The 21336-nt window shown below is 41.0% G+C and overlaps 1 protein-coding gene across 4 annotated transcripts in view; it reads right to left on the bottom strand.

The window, feature by feature from the left end:
- The window catches only part of BRIP1 (BRCA1 interacting helicase 1), a 205777-nt gene that overhangs the window by 78814 nt on the left and 105627 nt on the right, over positions 1-21336 (bottom strand). For 2 of the 4 annotated variants that reach the window (XM_053367674.1, XM_053367675.1), the window contains exons 20-22: positions 15310-16110; positions 13274-13348; positions 11439-11517 (exon numbers count right to left, since the gene is read on the bottom strand). In XM_053367674.1, the coding sequence (XP_053223649.1) occupies positions 11439-11517; positions 13274-13348; positions 15310-16110 (955 nt within the window). Of the gene's footprint in view, positions 1-11438; positions 11518-11695; positions 13349-15309; positions 16111-21336 lie in introns of those variants that run through there. The other 2 variants (XM_053367677.1, XM_053367676.1) reach the window with 2 other exon arrangements.

Below are 21336 nucleotides of genomic sequence, written 5' to 3'. Positions count from 1 at the left end.
CACCACCTTCGTTCCATAATGGAGGAAAGGAAGGAGAGACATATGCTAAATAAATTTGACCCCAATTCTTTGCATTTTTAAAATTACGTCCATGTGTACACATACCTGACAACTGAGAATAACACTTCATGTATCTGATGACATGGACATCTGATGGTGTCATAAAAGTCAATGCCATAACAAATCCCACTAGTCCATTGGTACTGCTGAACTTCAACCCCCATCAGCTGCAGCCAGCACGGCCACAAAGTGCCCTGCCATCTGAGATATGGAGGGTGGTCACAGGAGATGGGGCTTTCTCAGTAGTGGCCCCTTGTTTATGGAAGTCCCGAAGAGGTTTGCTTGATGTTCTGACGCAGTGTAATCATATGGGGGGACCCTGTGGGGATGAACATGATAGCCTCCTGCACTCATGAAAGTTTCCTGCACATTTTAAGGGTGGAACTAGCACATTCATCCCTCTGACCCCCATTTGCCCAATTACTGTGCATGGTGTCAAGAGTACTTGAAAAAGTATTTTGTGAACGTCTTTCAGGTGCCAAGCAAAACCTTTTTTTTTCATTCTCCCTGGCTTTAAAAATCTGATACTTTCCATCCCATTTTGCTGAGTTTTGACACGCCTGTTACACTCCCTTTTTTTTTTTAAGGTTATAGCTTTTCAGCCTGGTGTGGATTTTAGCTCCTTTTAATTGTTTCAATGCTGCTAATCAAACTGCATCTTAGTCATTGTGTTTTTAATTTGATTTGACATTTCTTGTCCATTGCTCAGAGAAGGCAAGTTACTGGGTGACTGTTAAGTGCAGTAAGTAAAACAAACTCTCTCCACCGAAGTAAGTGGAATTTCAAATTTATTGGCTTGCATGTTTCCTCTGATAGAGGAAGACTCCTTCCATTTTGTTAGGAAAGAAAATCCTAACAGGTGTATGCAAAAGGTTATTTGAAGTTATTACAAATATCTCAAGTATCTCACTAATACTGATACCAGGGTGGGGTATATTATATTATATTATATATTATATATTATATTATATTTTATATTATTATACACCATGATCAACTCCCACCCAGGAACCAATGTCCCCACTGTGGAAGGACATATGGATCCAGAATTGGCCCCCACAGTCACTTACGGACTCATTGTTAAAATCGTGTTTATGGAAGACAATCTTACTCGGCTACGAGTGATCGCAAAAGAAAGAAAGAAAAGATAATAAATTTATACATAAAGTAAACTTCAATAACTGAACTCACCAGAATAGGCAGGTGAAAAAAGCAAATCAGGCTAAAGCAGTAAAAACATTTCAAAATGCTTGAACAAACTAATCTATGTTTTAACTAGGTGCCAGAATAACAGCAATATTGGAGCCTGGCAAGCTGGCAAGGGGAGGGTATTCTAAAAGCAGACAGCCACCATAGAGAATGCTCTATCCTGCATCATCGCACAGTTGTCCCATTTTCACACTCTCAACAACCTTACAAGAGAGGAAGACTAGCTTAATGAACTTCACAGCTGGGTGGGGGGGTCTGAACTCAGATCTTTCTGGTACAACTCCAACACTTCACCCACCGAAGCCCATTGACTAGAAAAGTTATTAACTTTGGCTGGATCATACCGCAAGTTCAAATTTATTTTATTTTTTAGAGAAGGAATCTCCATCCTCTCAACTCATACTGATAAAAGAGGCCTGGGACTAGAATTGTTTATTACAGTTTGCCTGATGACTTCCAAATGTTCTTGTATCGACCGCTCGAAGATAGAATTTCTGTTGCAGAAATTACATCCGACTGACAAAGAAATTCAATATCAGCAGAGTTTGGCAATGTTTCCCTCTCTGAAGCACAAGATGGTGTTTTGGAAACTACAACAGAAACATACCGCCCCGGTCTACTGTGCATATTGGACAGTTTGTCCAAAAATAAAGCAATGAAGTAACGCTTGAGGGAATACTTTTCAACAGTCAGTGAGGCCTGGTGGGTTTACCTGGCGGCAGCGGCAGACAACCAAACAATGTTCTGATGAGTGCCAGAAGACTAGACCTTGAAGTTGCTACTTAAATTACCCACAGTGACTTGGATGCGTTGCCACTTTGGGGCATTGTGGGAAATTTAGATGGTGCTTCCAGACCAGGTGCCGATTCGAGTGCTGTTTGTCCAGTCAAAATCTATGCCACAAGAGTATTCAGTCCTTGAGTCCAGCTCTTCAGGGTCTCAGGCAAAAAAGGTCATTTCCCCATCACCTGCTTTCTGATCCTTGTTTAACTGAAGATGCCAGTCATCCTAACACTGGGACCTCTGCATGCAAAGCAAGTGCTTGATCAATGAGTGACAGTTCCTCCCGGCGATTGCTCTTGCTTATAGAGAAGCTTTGCAGCTACAAGTGCGCTACAATCAAGGTTTTAAAAAGGGCATCTCTTTCCATTCCGCCCCACATCGGTTCCACACAGCACCGTTTTCATTCCGCTGCAGTTTGGATTCCACAAAAACGATGTTATTCGGATCACTGTTCACCATGGCCAAATTTAATAATGTGTTATTGTTAGGAGAGTCCACGTCATTCATTTCATTAGGGCCTGGGGGTGCTCTCAAGAAGGTACTGGGGGGAAATGATGGCAAGCAAATTGAGGACCGGGGGCAGGGGAATGCTGACAATGAATACCAATCACATTCGCCTGCCTCATTATCATTCCTGTTTGCAGATGGGCATGCAAACTGACATAATTTCCAATACCATTTTCCATTTTAATTGAATTCTCCAAAATCCCTAAATACTAGTGACAGCTTCCATTCTCTAAACAAATAAAACAAGGCTGGCTCTATTCATCTTCCCTTCTCCTCATTTTTAAAACTGGAGGTGTTTGGAACTGAACCTGAGACTCAGAGAAAAGAGAGTTGTCTGGCATCTATTTTAGTATGATTTAAGCACCAGGCAAATATCTTTTTAAAAAATTTCTCAAGCCTTTTAATCTGCTTCAGTTTACGCCGCCCTAAGAACCCCTGTGATGGGGTGCCCTATAAACACTGTAAATAAAGCAAAGTAAAATAATGTGAAGGTTCCCCACACTCCACTCCAAACATGAATGCCATTCTGTGTTGAAATCACACCCTCAGCAGCTAGGAGATTTCCCATAGTGATAACAAAGAGGGGTTTGTTAATGCTGCAATTGAGGGGTCAGCGGCAGCTGCGTCCAGGACTGCATCATAACAGTTCTAAAATACTGGCTGGCGACAATAGCTCTCATTAGAATACAGAACAATTAGAATGTTGCATTTGTAATCTCAGCATCTGCTACTGAACTCTTTTTAAGCAGATCTTAATAATACAGAATCTACTAGAAGCTGCGTCTAATTCAACCACCTCAAAATTGCACCAAAAGATTGCTTTAATTGGAAGCGCGGGGGACACCCAATTCGTTTTCTTCAGGCAAAAATAACCATACAATGCGTTAAAGTAACAAAAAACCAAACCAAACCCCAAAACAAGCTTACTCGCTCCCCCATCTCAGCACGCTTCATAAGTCTTACTGTAAATCAAAAGGCTTAATTAGAAATGAGGAACTGGAATGTCAGAAGCCTGGCCAGCTGCTACTGGAGAGTTTAGTATTAAAACATTTTTAATAAAGACGTACAGTAGCACTGAACATTTCCTTTCGTTTGTTGTGTTGGGTTCTGCTTAAAAATGCAGTTTATGGCTAAACAAAATAGGATCTCAGGGTCTCTAGAGAATAGAGGCATGTTTGCTTACTTTAATGTTTATAGTGTGTCTCCTAGAGATAATTCTATTTAGAAAATGTTCAGAAAAGGTGACCGACATTCAAAAATTGGATGGGTCCAATAGAACTCCTGACAATCTTATTTGGCTTAGCTTTTTATATACATCTATGTATTTGTAAGAGAGATTTCTAATTTAAAAATCAAATGAATGTGGAATGCAGTATTTTGGCTGTAAAACACAAAATTCAATATGGCAATATGGTAAAGTTAAGCAGACACTGTGAATCTCTCTCTCTGGGCTATATCACATGAACGAAGAAATCTTTGCTGATTAATTATATTAGTCAGTTAATTGATCAATCAATTAAATCTTCATAGAAATATAATAGCTTTAAGGAAAAAACACATTTACTTTTTGAGGATACACACACACATCACATTGTCTTAGAAGAGGTATTCCCCAGTGTCTATCAGATGAGGAAGAATGCGTCTTCTAAAGTGGTACTTGCTATCATGGTTTGGTGCTGCAAATAACAAAACATTAAAAGCCTACTGCTCTCTTAGTCAATGTTACCATTCTCAGTTGAGCCAATTAAAAAAATGAGCCAATTAATCAAACAAAAAGCTGTAGTTATGTGTGTATACAACAAACTGTTTCTATGTGGCTTCCTCCTGGCTGAGGGTTCTAGGCAGCCACCTGAGCCTTTTTCAGGATACTCCATTCCCTCCCCCCATTTCCACCTGGTTTTCCTTTCCTCAACAGAGAGTTGATGATCTGTAGCCACTGAGTAGGCTTTAAACTATGTTGGGCTGTTGTAATGTTTTTGAAATTCTGCAAAACATTATTCCCTGAAGTCTGCTAGGAGATGTGGGTGAAGGACATTGTTTTAGCTACATGAGAATTGGCACTCAGAGAATGAGTTTGCTATTAGAATATAGGACATATAAGTAAAAAAAAGGGGGGAAGGTAAAGGATCCCTGGACGGTTAAGTCCAGTCAAAGGCGACTATGGGGTTGCGGCACTCATCTTGCTTTTAGGCCGAGGGAGCCAGCATTTGTCCGCAGAGAGCTTTCCGGGTGATGTGGCCAGCATGACTAAACCGCTTCTGGCGCAATGCAGCACTGTGACGGAAGCTAGACCATTTACCTTCCTGTCGCAGCGGTACCTATTTATCTACTTGCACTGGCCTGCTTTCGAACTGCTAGGTTGGCAGGAGCTGGGACAGAGCAACGGGAGCTCACCCCATTGCAGGGACTCGAAACGCCAACCTTCTGATCGGCAAGTTCAAGAGGATCAGTGGTTTAGACCACAGCGCCATCCGCATCCCTTTGACATGGAAGTAAAGGTGATTAGAAGCACAATGCCATCAAAATTTCAGACCTCTCAATTTCCATGGGCTGAGCATTTAACTGTGCCCTAGATCTTTTCATTTTCTTAAACTGTAATTACTCATCCTGGAACTGTAGGAGGGACAGGGATACAACCTGATCTAGCAGGAACATCTCATATGCAGGTCCTATTGAAATGAATGGGAAATCTGAGAAAGCCAATTTTGCTTCCAATGGGGCTACTGCATAGCGTCCTATTGAGTTGTGTCATAGGAACATAATGACTGTCACAGAGTTATAGAATCATAAGAGTTGGAGGGGACCTGAAGGGTCATCTTGTCCAACCCACTGCAATGCAGAAATCTCAACAAAAGCATCTATAACAGATGGCCATCCAACCTCTACTTTAAAACCTCTAAGGATGGAGAGTCCACCACCTCCCAAGAGTCCGTCCCATTGCTGAACGGCTCTTACTGTCAGAAAGTTATTTCTGATGTTTAGTTGGAATCTCCTTTCTTGTAACTTGATGCCATTGTTTCGCGTCTTAACAAACAATAAGAGCCGTACTGGATCAGACCAAAGGCCCATCTAATCCAGCATCCTCCTCTCAATGGAAGTAGCCAACTAGACCAATGTAAGACTTCCCCTGGGTGTTGTGCCCACATTTTGTCCTGGCGCCACCCTTCCCCCCCCCCTTCACCCACCAGTGTATGTGGCCCTTGGAAGGCAGTCCTTGAGGGAATGCAGCCCTTGGGCTGAAAAGGGTTTCCCACTACTGTCTTAGGAAAATGTACAATCGCTTCCAGTTATAACCCTATAGGCAGCTCCAGACATTCTAAAGAAGGACACCAGTTGACTGTTCCTGCGTTTCTAATGTATATGTCAATTTTTGGTGGGTTCTGCCTTCATCAGCTGCTACCATGGTCAACCATGAATAGCTGATGAAGGCAGAAGCTGAAATGTTTGCCACATAAATAACACCCCCCCCCCTGTTTTGTTAATCACAGTAACGTATGTATTATTTAAGTGATTAACCAAATCCTAAGAGGGATTCAAGAGAAGTTTGCATTAGTGCTGCTTGGTGCTTTTATAACTATCTATGGGATATACACACACACACACACACACACACACACACACACACACACCTTACAGATGAAAAATAATTTCAAGCTGGAAACTGGCCTAATGGGCACATCTCAAAGATGAAAGACGGTAAGGGAAGAGATGGAAATATAGGTTACGCTGTCAACAAGAGTTTAGTTAGAAAACCTAAGCCAATCCGATGATTTTCATCACATCTTTTCAGAAAGGTTTGTCTCCTCCTAGATTTGTCTACTCACACAATTCTCTAAACCAGATTATAAAGCTAAATCCAACCAAAAAAAACCCTTAACGGATCAGGATTTCATTTCTGGCGCTGCAAAAACTTCAGTTGTGGCCAAGTCTTATCAGCTATAGTGGCAGACAGATTACAGAAGATGCGGTTCAGGATAAGTATGAAGCACTACCCGGCTTAAACCAATTACGCACTTAGGAGCAAAGTTGTCAAACCGCAGATGATTGCCAAATCCGCACATTTAATTTTCTCGGCACTTACATATTTCATGGGGAATTATACTGCCAGTGCCGGCTTTGGGAGGGACAAAGACAGCTGGTTAAAATAATAACAAAAACTTTTATTTAAAACCATTACGGGAATAAGTGGGATATAAAACAATGAAGCTGGGTTTAGCCTGAAGAATGCCACAAACAGAGGGTGAATAAAAGGCCAAATCCAGCCGGCTATGAGATTTGATTTCTCCCTCCAAGGCAACATTTTACCCACTGCATGTGTTTGCTTGTTGATGGATATTTCCATTAATTATCTTGACAACTGATTCTCATCTCCTTTAAAAGGAGAAGCTGTGTATGAGCCCATCCATTATAAAAATAATAATAATCCTGATCTGTCCTAATTATGCTTCGTGGAACTGGAGGCTCGAAAAATGGAAGGCATGCAACCATAATTCAGCTTCTAGGGCTTGCTACTGCCTTACCACAACTCTTTGGCTCCTGAAGAACATTCTACTACATTCTCAAAAACATATGACCAAGAGAGAAGAGAAGAGAAGAGAAGAGAAGAGAAGAGAAGAGAAGAGAAGAGAAGAGAAGAGAAGAGAAAGGGGGTGGGGGTAAAAAGGCAGGCACTGTACAATTTAACTCACATAATTAGCAATTATTGCCTGCACACTCCCCAATAGAAAATCTGTTGCAAATCAAGGGAAAGAAACGTTAATGAGCTACTTCTGGGCTCCTTGCTCTGGGTAATGCGTTTGCATAATAATGAGGTGCAATCTGCTGAAAAACACATAAAGGACAAATTAATAAGGTTGTCATTTTTTTGCCCGATGATGCTTAATACAGTTTTCATAATCTGCTCAAGACAAAGGTCAGTCACTCAGACACAGCCGATTATGCATTCGCGTGGCAGATGAAATCTTTATTAAACAGAATGATGAATCTGATTAACATGCGCTAACAAATATACAGTCTGCAGGGGGAAAAATGAGCGCCGCCACCTCCTGCAAGCCTCCCTCACGTCGACTATTAAGGCTTTACTCAGATTGAGGTCAGACTGGTATTCCCAAAAGGCGCATTAAGCTAAAAGTTTGCCAAATGTGGCAACATGATGAACAAAACAATATCCTGTTATATAAAGAGTGGCTGCCTCGACAGCTGACCATCTAATCAGCAATGGTAACAAGCCCTTAAATAAATTTAGAAAGAAAAATAATAATAATCTTTGTTACAAAAATAAATGCGGCTAGCGAAACACAGGGGAAGTGTTATTGGATAATCAGCAGCAGATCTCAAGAAATGAGAACACAGATGGCGCCAGGTTCTTGGACTACATCTTATGTTTTCATGACTTTTTCGACATGGTTAGTTGATATTTTACTGGGAAGCACAGCATTCCCCCCCAAATTCTGTTAGCTGAGGGACACTTCTTTGCTGAAGTAAAGTTGAATGCACAATTCATTCTTAAACCTCAAAAGGTTTACCTTTTAAAGTGTGAAAGAGTAAGAACAACCCACTCCCAAAAGAACAGAGGAACGTAAGCCACTGGTCAGACTGTTTTGCCTATCTAGCTCAGTATTTTCTACTCTGACTGGCAGAGGCTCTCTGAGATCAAAAGAATATCCTTTCTGCACTTGGTACCTGATCCATTTTAAAGTGAAGATACCAGGGATTGAATTTGGGATGTTACCAGGCAATGTTACCCCAACTTCCAGCAGAAGCTATATGAAAGAAAGGCAAACACAAAAACATGCAGAGATGCAATGGGAAACCTCCTACAGTACTTGTATGGGAGATCTGGGCTCACTGGAACCTTTAATAATTGAACTAATCTATAGAAGCAAACTAACAGCTCTTGTGCAAGCATACAGTTTAGAAATTAATGTGTACATACATACTTCCCCATTCAAAGATGCAGTTTAAACAAAACCATCAAGTCTCTACTCCATGGTTGTTTTAAGCCTTTCTACTGATGACTGCAGCAAGACTTTTTAAAGCAGGGGTGGAGTACATGTGGCTATCCAGATGTTGTCAAGACCATTGACCATTGGCCAGGCTTGTTTGGGCTGAAGAGCCTTGAAGTCCAAAAGCATCTGAAGGGCCACAGATTCCCCACCCCTGCTGAATCTTCTCCCATCTTCTCCAGCATCCAGTTAGCACAGTGGCCAACCAGATGCCCATTATGGGAAGCTCACAAGCAAACTTGACACCTTGCCTTTTCATTTCTCATTAGACTAAAAACCAAATCACTAGGAGCATTAATGAATTTTGGTATCTTTTAACCTCTCAAGCTCTTCTTTTAAAAGAAAAAGAAAAAGCCTGAAGTCGATTTAGTATGTTCAACAATATCTAACATTCTTTACTATAGCTTTCAGTGTATCTTTTCCCCTCATAAACATACAGTACCATAGAATTAAAGGTATCCTTCATGCCAAGTTAGCTGGTTTTATTATATGCTATTGCAGACGTCTGTCTAAATGTAGTTTTTACAGCAGCAGGTCAAATTTCACCTATGAAGCCTAAGAAAACCTTGAGGACACACATTTTTTGCTATTATATGTTGTTCCACAATCACTCAATCTCCCAATGTGGGAGATATGGTTATATACATTGTCCCTTTCCTGTTCCTCTTTAAAGGATCTAAACAAAATTAAATTTATTTTCAGGAAAGGCTGAATTCCATGAATATTCTTTATTAAAAAGTATTGTGTTCATAGGGTTATGAGAACTACTATAGATTTGGAGCCAACAGTGGTATTGGACGCTGAACCGAAATAATAAAATTGAAATAATAAACAAACAAATATTGGATTACCAACTCTCATTATCCCTGATCATGGGATGTGATAGCTGGGGTTGAAGAGAGCTTGTAGTCCAGTAATATTTGGAGGAGTGGGCAGTCTGGTATAGGAAATGGACCTTCTGGTATACTTTGAAGTACTGTTTGTGGCTGACTGAGATAAAGACTGCAAAACCACCTTTAGATGTTCCTCATGTTACAGGGGTCCAAATGGCCTCAACTAGAAGCTGGGCATTTAGTATTGCCAATGCCATGCTGTGGAATTTTCTTCCGGCAGAGATGCGGATTCTCACGTTTGACTTTCAGAAGCCTATTTTTTCCCCTGCTGACAGGCCTTTGTTGTAAGTTGTATAGAATTTTAGTCATTTTAATTACTTGTATTTTTTAATATTGCTGTACAATGTTCTGATATTTTAGGAGAGGGCAAATTATAAATGCAGCTATAAACAGATAAAGTGGGTGGGTCCAATTTACATTTGTATTACAAAGGAGAAGGGCTACCTGTATCTGGCTTTAGATGCACCAGATAAATTTGATTTGCTGGCGGCTGGGTGCCACTGCCAGAGCCAGTTATTTTAGCCCCCATTGGAAAACACCGGGAGGCCGACTGTATGAGATACGGTTTAAACATTGCACATAGTAGATAAGAGAATGTTTTCCAGATAGCATTCAAAGATAAAGCTGCATTCATGTCTTAAAACGAAACAAAAGAAATGGGGGGAGGGGGGAGAACCCACCAGATTCAGATTATATTTTGCAAAGACATACTAGAAATAAAAATGTAAAATTATTACATATTAATTATCACCACACTGTAAAACAACCTGAGAAACTGGAGGATAATGGAAAAGGCATGTTTCTTACAGACGGAGAATATCCAAGAAGCATTGCCATATTTTTATGTCACAAAAAGCAACTCTGAAGGTAGCAGTGGTACATTCATCTAGGAGCCTTTTTGTATGCAGGTAAGGGGCAACTCAAAGAGCCTCATAATTAATCCTAGTCACTTTTTAGATTTGCATTTATTGACAACCTTTACTAAGCCCTGCAGCACGCCCCTTTCAAAAATTAGTTTGTGTATGTGCTTTTTAAAAACATGCTTGTGATAAGAGGATCTGCTGCTCAAAGAAGAAAAGTCAAAACTCCCTCTGGATACATATGTACAGTAGCTTTTTGGATAGCAGCCAAGGGATATAATAGTTGGGGAAATATCTGCAGGAGCTCTTTTACCTTATGATTTCACCGCTGCTTGATAAACTGTCAGTGTTTCCTATAGATGTGCAAGTCACGCCTTATCTGTGATGATCACCTTCTGTTAATGTACCCAATTCATAAGCACAACCCTTAAAAGATTCCGCAGCCTTTTGGCGTAGTTTCCAAATTATTTTCTTTTCTACATCGGTAGAGGATTCATTTTCCTACTACTTCTGGAATTACAAAATCAGAATGTCTGCAATCTGGAAACACTTCTCAGGCATTGCATTTCTCAAACAACAGCCCTCCATAGGTATGCAACAAGTCAATTTTGAAATGGGAAAGGGGAGATTCTAAAAAATAGTTTATGAGAACAGCACATAGGTTGCCCGCTGGGCACGCCCAAGCTCTTAGGTACAATCACAAATATCTGAAAAGCCACCTCCTTCCCTACAGATGCTCTTGGGTATTAAGATCAACAGAGGACCTCTTGGTAGTTCCCTCTCTCTTGGAAGTTTGGGAGGAGGGTGGTACGAGAGGGCCTTATCTGTGGCTGCCCCTAAGATGTGGAGTTCTCTCCCCAGGGAGGTGTGCCTGGCACCTTCACTACATAGCTTTCATCATATGCAGAAAATGCATCTCTTTACTCTAGTCTTGACGCCTGAGATATATGGACTCACCCTATTTTTTGATTGTAAATTGTTTTAACTGATTTTAACCTTGTGTTTTTATATTGTCGTAATTGGGAAATCTGTGGTTAAGGATGAGTAGTAGTAGTAGTAGTAGTAGTAGTAGTAGTAATAAAAAATAGCACACTAAAAGGAGATTAATAGTAAGATCTTACCAGTTACTTAAAGCAATATTTCTCACCTCCAGAGAATATAACACAGTACCGACTTGCAAGCTGGAACTCTCTGCATCTCCTTCATAAACATGAAATAACAGAAATATAAACTAACACATTAAAGGCTTTGCTGTGTCTAAACACACAGTGTAATAATTATTTTAAGAGAGAACCTATTGGTCTCTCATCACTTAACACAATAATAACAATCATGAGCTCCAACAGAAATAAATTAGTCATCATCGTGAAAGCACAAGCCATTTGGATCAATATTTTATTGCTTGGAAACTTACATACATTGGTAATATAAAAAAGTATTAAAATAAATGACTTGCCCAACATGACTGCATTATACAGAAAGCACTTTATACCCAGCTGTTCACTGTTTTAAATAGGTTTGATGAGCAGATCTTGTCTTACTAAGATCCATTGAAACTTTGCTAATTATAATTGTGGGAGGCTCACAGATAAAGCGCTGCTTGGTGATTTTTAACAAATATAGAAACTCCATCCTTCCTTAACCTTTGTAGCTCTTGACCATTCTCTAGCCCAGTTTTCTTTCCTCTCTCAGGCTGTAATTAATACTTGATATAGATGTTAGTGCCACCAATTTTTATTAAAAAAATCCGTTTCTCCCTTTTATGGGCCCTAAATGCTAACTATTTGTTGCGGGACAGCCTGCTCATTTGCTGAATGCAACACATGTGACTCTTTAGGAAATGCTTTGCTCAAGGCTAACAACACAGCAGCTTCTAGTAAACAGGATAAAGCCGATTCTTTGAAATTCCCATTCAAATGTAAAATATCATATACCAGCATGAATTAGAATTGCCCCCAGATTTGTTTAACAAAAGTCAGGGAAAAGCTAGCACCGATTAGGGAAGTTTTCTAGGAGCGTGAGAAAAATCTCAGGCTGAAACTGCGACTAGACTGTTGTGAAGTCCTGTGGGGCAATGAAGAAGAGTGCTGGTGGGGTGGAAGCCACTGCACTGTCACAAAATGTGAGAAGTCCCTGTCCATGCATGGGGGGCCTACCTTGTGGCTCCTGCTTGCGCTGTGGGAACAACTTAAGCACCAGGCCTTCACAGCATTGGTGTTCTCAAGCAGAGTCAAGAGAATATGTGAAGTATCACAAGACAAAAAAAGGAACAGTCAATAAGGGCTGTAGTGATAGACACACACCTGGCTGCCTTAGCTAGCCGACAGTATATATTTTTGTTGGGTATCCTGTTTGATCAAAAGCGAAACAGTACCAAGCACGTAACCAATCTCTGAAACACAGTTCCCTGCACATGAATCTGGGACAGATTTTGCAAGATTTCTGCTCCCTCTCTTCTGGAACCACTTTAGTGGCACGAGAATTTCCCATCACAGCACGGCACAGCTCCTTTGCGTACCAAAGCTACCCACCCCAGAAACTGGAGCAGTTTAGGCAAAGGAAGATATTGTGCATTGGAGGCTGGTGTCCATTGGGGCTGGCAGGGAAGAGAAAGCAGGGAGCGCAGGAGTAGGTGGAACTGGAGCCTATGACAGACTAGGTCCATTAATTCTGATCTTGTCCCCATCCTCTTGCTCGCTAAGTTCTAAGGAGACACCACTAACATTAAGGAGGAGGAAGCTGACCCCTGGGCTGGCTGAGGATAGACTGAATTTGATGGGAATTGTCTCGTTTACCTAATGGGCAGCCTCCACTGGAACTGTGTCATGGAGAAGAGGATGCAAGATTAGACAAGTCATTGGCCAGATCCACTCATTACTTAACCTGATTCCAACTGGATTACTATAACTACCACTATAATCAAACTTGAAAATCTACAAATTGTTTCCGACTTTACCTGTCAGTGACTTGGCCCCTCCTTTAATAGATGGTTTCCTGATTCTTCGTTTATATGTTCTCTGTACTTTCAGTCCTTCAATAAATTCAGGATTTGATTATTATATTGCACCAGTGTGACTAAGAATCAGTGATTTCATGAGGCATTCCCACAATTATTCAAATTATTATGTATTTCCACCACTGAGGACAACTTGGGTCAGGTTCTTAACAACACAATATTATATTCAAGCCCCATTGCATACATTTTACACAGACGGAATGAAAACTTATAAACCTGGCTGGTCAGTGCTTATTTTATCAATATTTTTAAAGTGCTTAAAGCAATAAGCATTTTGTAACCTATATTCAAAGAACCTGATTGAAAGGAGGACTGAAAGGGTTTTGAAAAAACACCACTGATTCTACCTTTATATGTACATACATGCAATATACATAACAAAGAATTCTAAAATGAGTATATTTAACTTCAGCACTTCTTATCATCTGTTCCATTTAGGAGAAATATTTTTGATGAGATGTAGAAAATGGTAAATTAAAAAAAATGAAATTAGGCTGTTATGCTGACATTTATTCAACAGTACAAAAGAGGTTATGCTGGCATATGTTCAACAATACAAAGATTTCTAAGGGCCAGCTTACCCTTTGTGTGACAAACACAGATATTTCCTGTGGCAAACAGAACAGAAACATGTTTTTCTTCCCAGGGAGTCCTGATTTGGCCACAATTTTCCCTAGAGGTTTAAGGATCAGCAATTGTCAACCATACTTTACACATTTCTTATGTGAAACACAATTGCTGTGTAAAGTGTTAAGAAGCTCTAAGGGGTGATTCACACAGCACATCTTCCTAACAAAACTGAACACATCCTCAAGGCTTCAACAAAGCCTTCCTTGATTGTTAGATGTATATATAAAATAAGAGCATGCTAAGTAGGTTTAAGAGGTGATGAAAATCATCTGGATCTGTTTATACTGCTGTGTTCTGGTCCATCTAGCACATGATGTATTAAAGCAGAAACAACAGATAAAGAGAGTGGCATTTTTTGCACACAAGCAACAAATTTTGGACCAGTTTTTCCCATTGCATGGCAACTTCTGAAGCTACCACACAGTGAGGTCCATATGAAATCCAGTTGTTTAAAAAACCCAAAAAAACATGTAGCAGTGATTCTGTGTGGCTACCATGCCTCAGCAGACTACTAATATATTTAGCCAGCCCGCAAAATCTGCCGGCTGCAAAGCAAATTTTTGCATGGATCCTCTTCAACACTCCCACCCCTGCTTTATTCAGGTGCCGCATTCTCCTGCAGAAAGGAAGCAATCAATGAATTGGGCTGCATCATAATTATTTGAAAATGGTATATTTCCTGACCACTTCATTGACCAGCTTCCAGTTATTTCTAGGAATAGCCCAGTGATACAAAGCAAGGCTACATTTACTTGTGACAGACACACAAGAGAACTTTCCCCAGAGTGCTCACAAGAGTAGGACCTGAAGATCCTACCCATCAACTGGTTACATCAACTGTAACCACGGCAATCATCATGAATCTGGGTTTAGGCTGCAACTGCCTCTGTGCCGACCACCAAAAGCAATAGCAATAGCCTCCTCCTCTCTTCCCTGTAGCATGTTGAAATGGAAACACATGACATGTTACCGCCATGTTGGCTATTTCCATTTCTCTGCTCCACATCCTGATTGCAGGGGTAAGGAACCTTGATGTAACAAGATATAACAAAGATAGGGAACCATGCAAGATGATGACACAGTGCCACACAATTTACATTATTTAACATCACCAGAGAGAGAGGAAGGAGGAAACGCTCTCTTTTTTTTCAGTTAATATCCAGTGATTTTTACTTAGGTATTGTTTTCATTGTTCTGGTTTTCTGAAAAACTGATTAATTGAAGCCTATCCCTAACATCAGGAAACAACCATAGCTCCATGATTTCTAGCTAAACTAAAAACTCATTCCTAAGGGGTTCCTCCACCCCACCCCACTACTGATAATTAAACTGGACAACGGACACACCTTTGTTTCGTGATCTGGAAAGCTTCTTTCTCTTTGCCTCCTGCTCAGCTTCACCTATGCTATTAGTACTATGTCCAGCTGCTCTGACTGCCCCTCCAGTACTCTCACTGCTCTGCACGATTCCAGGCTCCTCTGCCTTCGTGTCAGCATCGGTTTTAATGCTGACCATTGCATCTACTAGCTTTAGAGCACTGGTTTCATAAAGCTCTTCAACTTTACTAGAGCTTGCAGTTTCAAAGGAAATCCCAGTCTCGCTGCAAGTATGAGTTGACAACTCCTTTTTCTGTACTGCTGACTCGACACTGTTGAAAAGTTCAGGTGTGAAATAGATACTGTCATCGTTGGCATCTGTCTCTGCAGCTATATCTGATGTTGAAAGGTTCGCGTTTCCTCTCACTGGAGAAAATGCCACGTCCCTCCCCTCTTCGTGAGCCCAGAGCTGCTGCTCAGTAGGATATTCTTGAATGGCCTTTCCAGCAGAAAAGCTAATCGGTTCTCTACATGGTGACAATCCAGTTGCCCTCTGTTGCTCAACCAAAGACACATTCTGCTGGGGTTCATTTGCAACAAGCTGAGTACTTTCATCCATTGGTATCTTTGGTTGGCATTTAGCTTTGGAGAGGTCTTTCTCATTCAGGGCATGCAGGGGTGTTGAAGTCAATGGTTTACTGAAATACTGTTTTATACTGACAGAGGAGAGCTGATTATTTGCTTTCTCCCTCTTGTTCTTCCCGATCAAGGTTTTGGGTTTGGAGTCGGTAAGGTTTCCTTGCTTTACAGTCTGGCAGAATGGCTGGAGATCTGGAATAGAAGAGCAGAGGCATATAACTAGCTGGATAAACAGAATTAGGTAATAATGAATGCTTGTCATTATTTCTAGCATGTACACATCAGAAAACATTGTTCAGTTTCTAGAACAAGGGTGGGCAACTTGTGGGATGATGGGAGTTGTAGTTCAGTAATATAAGCAGGGACACATGTGCCTCATTCCCGCTTTGGAGTTATTTAACTCAGTGGCTTTCAAACTTTCAGCCTTCAGGAAACCTCACCAATTTTTCTGCCATTAAATCCCTGCATTACAGAGAATTCTGTTGCATGTTCTAGGGCAAATGCAGTTCACAAGAAGCCCTGACCAGGCTTTTGGGGCCTCAGTGTTGCCTCACAAGAACAGAGAGTGTGCACCAAAAAACATCCTATACTCCTACTATGACTGCTCATTGCAAGGGAAGGCTTCCTTTCAGGAAATCTTGCCTGCCATTACTCATTTTCTTACTAAGGAATCTCTGACTAGTTTTCCCTCCATTTCAAAACCAATAAACTAGATTAAACTCTTTGTGGAAAAGGCAAGGCACATGTTCTCAACTAGCTGTTATGCTTCATTTAGCTTCAGGCTCATTACCCTATTACTCAGTTGTAGCATCTTTTCTCCACCTGGTCTTGTCTATCTAACTAACTGACATCTTATTTATGTATTTAGTCACCTTGTGCCAAAGCCTCTAGACAACATTCAATAAAACTAGTGAAAAACATCCAATACAATCAGTACAGCTAGTAATAAACCGAGCAAAACCAAACTGCAATAAAAACAACTCAACCCTAGCGTAAATAAATACAGACACCCTTACAAGCAAAAACACATCACCATGAGAGAAACAAAGACAGAATTGAATGATGCTAAAATAATATTATAGTGTTAAAAGATGCTAAAAATTATTAAAAGGCCTGGAAGAAGAGGAATGTCTTCATCTGGTGCCAAAGAGTCACTGAAGGAGGCACCAGGCAAGTCTCTTTGGTAGAACATTCTACAGACAGGAGCCACCCATTAAAAGGCCCTATCTCGTCATCATCCTCCATACTTCAGAAAGAAGTTCCTTTCAATTTTGTACACATCTATGCCAATCTAGTAATCCCCTGGGAGCGCAAGGACAATGATACAGATGAGAGACAAGAGCTTCTTCATTTACTACAAGGAATGGGATTACTGTCCACTTAAAGTGAGTGGAGAAGCCCTTGGGGACCAGGGAGTTTCAGGTATGTACTGAAGCACATACAGAGCTCTGGACTGGGAAGAAAGTAATGTCCACAGAAGCCCCTGCAATGTTTAGAATTAGAGGGAAGATATTAAAAGTCCTCTAGCGCAGAAACCCTCCATAGATATTATTAGCATTACATTAACATGGTATTTCCACATTCACAGAATGAACAACAGCATAACTGTGTGTCTTTCCTTCCCTCGAAATTGTGCTACAGCATTAGTAGATTACTAGTTTTCAAATAACTGGATTGATTGACATAAAATAAAGTAACAGCCTACATTAAATGTATACACAGCTAGGGTGGGGGAAGAACCTGCCACTGAACCAAATAGCACTTTGTTAAGATGAGTTTAATCCCTTCTTTCCACTCAGTAACAAAGAGCCCAATGTGTGTGGCCAAATGCATAGAGACACAAATATATGTGTGTGTGTGTGTGTGTGTGTGTGTGTATTTTGCCTTTCTGACTCCTCACTCTGCACTGGGAACAATTCCGGACAACTTTCCAGAATAGTTTTGAGTGGACAAGAGATGCTACAAAGAGAAGAAGAGAGCCTCACTGCCCTGCTACATGTGAAAAAGTTCCAGCATGCACCTTGAGACACTGTTCATCAGTGGGGAAGCATCCACTTTGCATGAAAAAAGTCCCAGGTGCTTGACATCCTGGAAACCCACTAACAGTCACAGCAGAAAATAATAATAACAACCAGTGCTGAGCGATGTCTGTTTTTCAACGCTGTGATATCTCACTAGCTAAACATGGCAATATACGGATATATCACGATGTCTGAAATAAGGATGCAACTATGTAGAGGCGAATGGAGTAATGTCCTGGCAACTGTTACTACTTAGGAGTCTAAAACAGATACATTTTTATTTACCTTTAACATATTGTTGCAACTGTTCTTTTATAGTATAGAGCAGGGGTAGGCAACCTAAGGCCCGGGGGCCAGATGCGGCCCAATTGGCTTCTCAATCTGGTCTATGGATGGTCCAGAAATCAGGATGTTTTTACATGAGTAAAATGTGTCCTTTTATTTAAAATGGGTTATTTGTGGATGGACTTCCGGAGGCGGCGCAAAACCGTGATGGCGGACCTCTTCGAGCTCTGAAGAGGGGCACCGCAGAAAAGGGTTGCTCGCGACGGCGCAGCGGCAACCCATCAAGATAAACCACGGGCAGAGTGAGTCCGTGGCCGTGGGACCCGGCGGGCACCTGGAGCGACCCCGAAATCACAAAAGGAACCCCGTAAGGGGCTCCGGAGTGAAGGAGGGGGAGCGGTGCTGTGGGTTCATCGCTCTTTCTGCGGAGGCGAAGCCGCGCGGCTGTCACGGATGAGCGCTGACCTTTCTTCCAAGAAACATCGGGCTGAAACATCAAACCCGTGAGTAAGGACCTAAGACTTTACAAACTAAATCGGAAAATTTGGCTAAAAACGGGAGACGAGAAAGAGGAAGTCCGTCTTCCGACACTGCTTTCAAGATCAAAGCAGACGGTCTAAAGAGCGGAAAGCGCTGTGAACAGGGAAGCTTTGAAGCTTTAAATTGGGACTTTCGTGCACATTTGAATTTTACTTTTAAAGAATAAATACAGCATAAAATTGACCTGGAGCGGACACCCCAAGGGCAAGGGAAGACTCTAACCCCAAATCCCCGGGTGGCCGGGTAAAGTTGTTTAAACTGCGGAACTGTTGCAAGCTTCCAGATACTTTTGTAACTTTTGAGCTCATCTAGCTGAAGTGGATACAATTGCAGGCACCTTGCTGGAACTTTGTTATATGTTGAAAAGGGCTCTGCAGGACTTTTTTTTTTAGCGTGCTGGAACTAATTTGCTTTTAAAATTGTTTTTAAAGTTGGAACAAAGAGACTTTAATTGTGGAAAGTTACCTTCTTCTTACTAAAACTTTGGTGGCACTCCCCCTAGAGGACATTGGGAATACAGAGGCCTGGGAAAGTTTTTTTTGTTTACCTTCTCTCAATAGACTGTTTTTAATTCTGGACTTGCCTTTCCCATGGGATTACAACACTTGACCTTGAACGTTGACTGATGAGTGGCACAGGAAAGACAAGAGCAGCCAAAGCTAAGGAAGCTAAGGAGAAAGAGAAAGCAAAAAAGCAAGCACAGCTTTTGCAAACAACTTTAACTCAGGGACGTAGATTATCAGTTCCAGCTGTGCTTGCGACACAAAAAGTAGAAACCGAAAAGCCTGAAAAATCTGAAGAGGAAGATATGGCAGCAGGAGGAGCTGAGGCAGTACTGAAACAAGTTTTGGAACAACTGTCAGCAATAAATCAAAAAATTGATAACCAATCAACAAAAATTGACCAAGCAACATCCTCGATTCAGAAATTGACAGATCAGGTTTCCCAACATACTCAAGCAATTGAAAAATTGCAAGGAGCAACAGAAGAGAATCGTAAACTGGCAGGGGAAGCCGTTCAAATTGCAACATCAGTTAAAAAAGAAGTCGAGGAAGTTAAAGCGGAAGTCAAGCCTCTTCATAAACAGATAGGGGACCAACAAACCTATCTCTCGTTGGTGGAATTGAAAAATCGTGAGACCAACCTTAGACTAAGGGCAGTCCCAGAAATTGAACAAGAAGATTTGAAAGGACTTTTGACAACAGAGTTTACAAAGTTCTGGGACTTAAAAGAAGAAATTGATTTTAAAATTGTATCGGCTTTTCGGTTGGGAAGATTAGTAAGAAAAGATAGATCCAGAGACTGCTTAATAGCTTTGAGATCAAGGGAGGAGAGAGACAAAATACTAGGCCTACACTTCAAAAACTCAATTGTGATACAAGAGAAAAGGGTGGAAATTTATCGAGATATTCCTAAACAGTTATTGGACTTGAGAGCCACCTACTCAGATTTGGCTAAGTTACTGAGACTCAACACAATTCCTTATAGGTGGGAGTTCCCACAAGGGCTATCATTTACTTACAAACAGAAGAAGGTTAAAATAAGATCACCAGAGGACTTACAAAAGTTCCAGCACGACCACGGAGAAGACCTCCAAAAAGAAGCAGCAGCTAATTGGCCTATACCCAACCCAGGTGGAGCAATACCTGCACCTTCGGAACCAGAGGAGAAAGAAGATACACCGCTCTAGGTGTAGCAGAATAGTTCAGGATGTCTCTGCGGCTACTCAGTTGGAATATAAATGGCGGAAATTCCCCGGAGAAAAGAAGGAGGATATTTCACATATTGAAGAAAGAACAATTGGACATTATTTGCCTACAAGAAACCCATGTGACCAGGCTCCACAGGAAGGTTTTGGTAAATAAAAGATTAGGCCAAGAATTTATTTCGTCTGACAAAGTAAAGAAAAGAGGAGTGGTGATCTATGCTAAGGAGAGCCTGATACCCAAATTTCTATTTAAGGATGAACAAGGAAGAATTTTGGCAATTGAAATTCAAACCCAAGGAGAAAAAATATTGATATTAGGAATTTATGCCCCAAATGACGGGAAATCAGAATTTTTCAAGAAGCTGCATGAGACGTTGCTGGACTATCTGGACTATGCTAACATCATAATGATGGGAGATATGAATGGAGTGGTGTCTACACATATGGATAAGTCTTACAACCAAAACTTAACATCTGATGGCAGACTGCCCAAAACTTTTTTCGAACTGACTGACAATCTGGATTTGATCGACATATGGAGGACAAAGAACCCCCTAGGTAAAGAAGGAACTTTTTTCTCTGAGGCCCACCTGTCTTGGTCAAGGATCGACCAAATCTGGACCTCCAGGGGGCTGGCACCCAAGACTAAAAAGGTGGAAATCTGCCCAAAAACATGCTCCGACCACAACGCCTTGAAAATAGAACTTAGATTAACTCAACCCGGTTCCTTCAGATGGAGAATGAATGACACACTACTAAGAGATCAAGAGATTGTGAAAAAGGCCCAAAAAACATTAAAGGACTATTTTGAGATAAATCTGAATACTACAGTTGAAAAAAGAACGATCTGGGACGCAAGTAAAG

Source organism: Podarcis raffonei, chromosome 15, assembly GCF_027172205.1.
Source record: "Podarcis raffonei isolate rPodRaf1 chromosome 15, rPodRaf1.pri, whole genome shotgun sequence".
Classification (NCBI taxonomy): Eukaryota; Metazoa; Chordata; class Lepidosauria; order Squamata; family Lacertidae; genus Podarcis; species Podarcis raffonei.
Note: the sequence above shows the minus strand (reverse complement) of the source record. Positions and strands in the feature narration are given on the sequence as shown.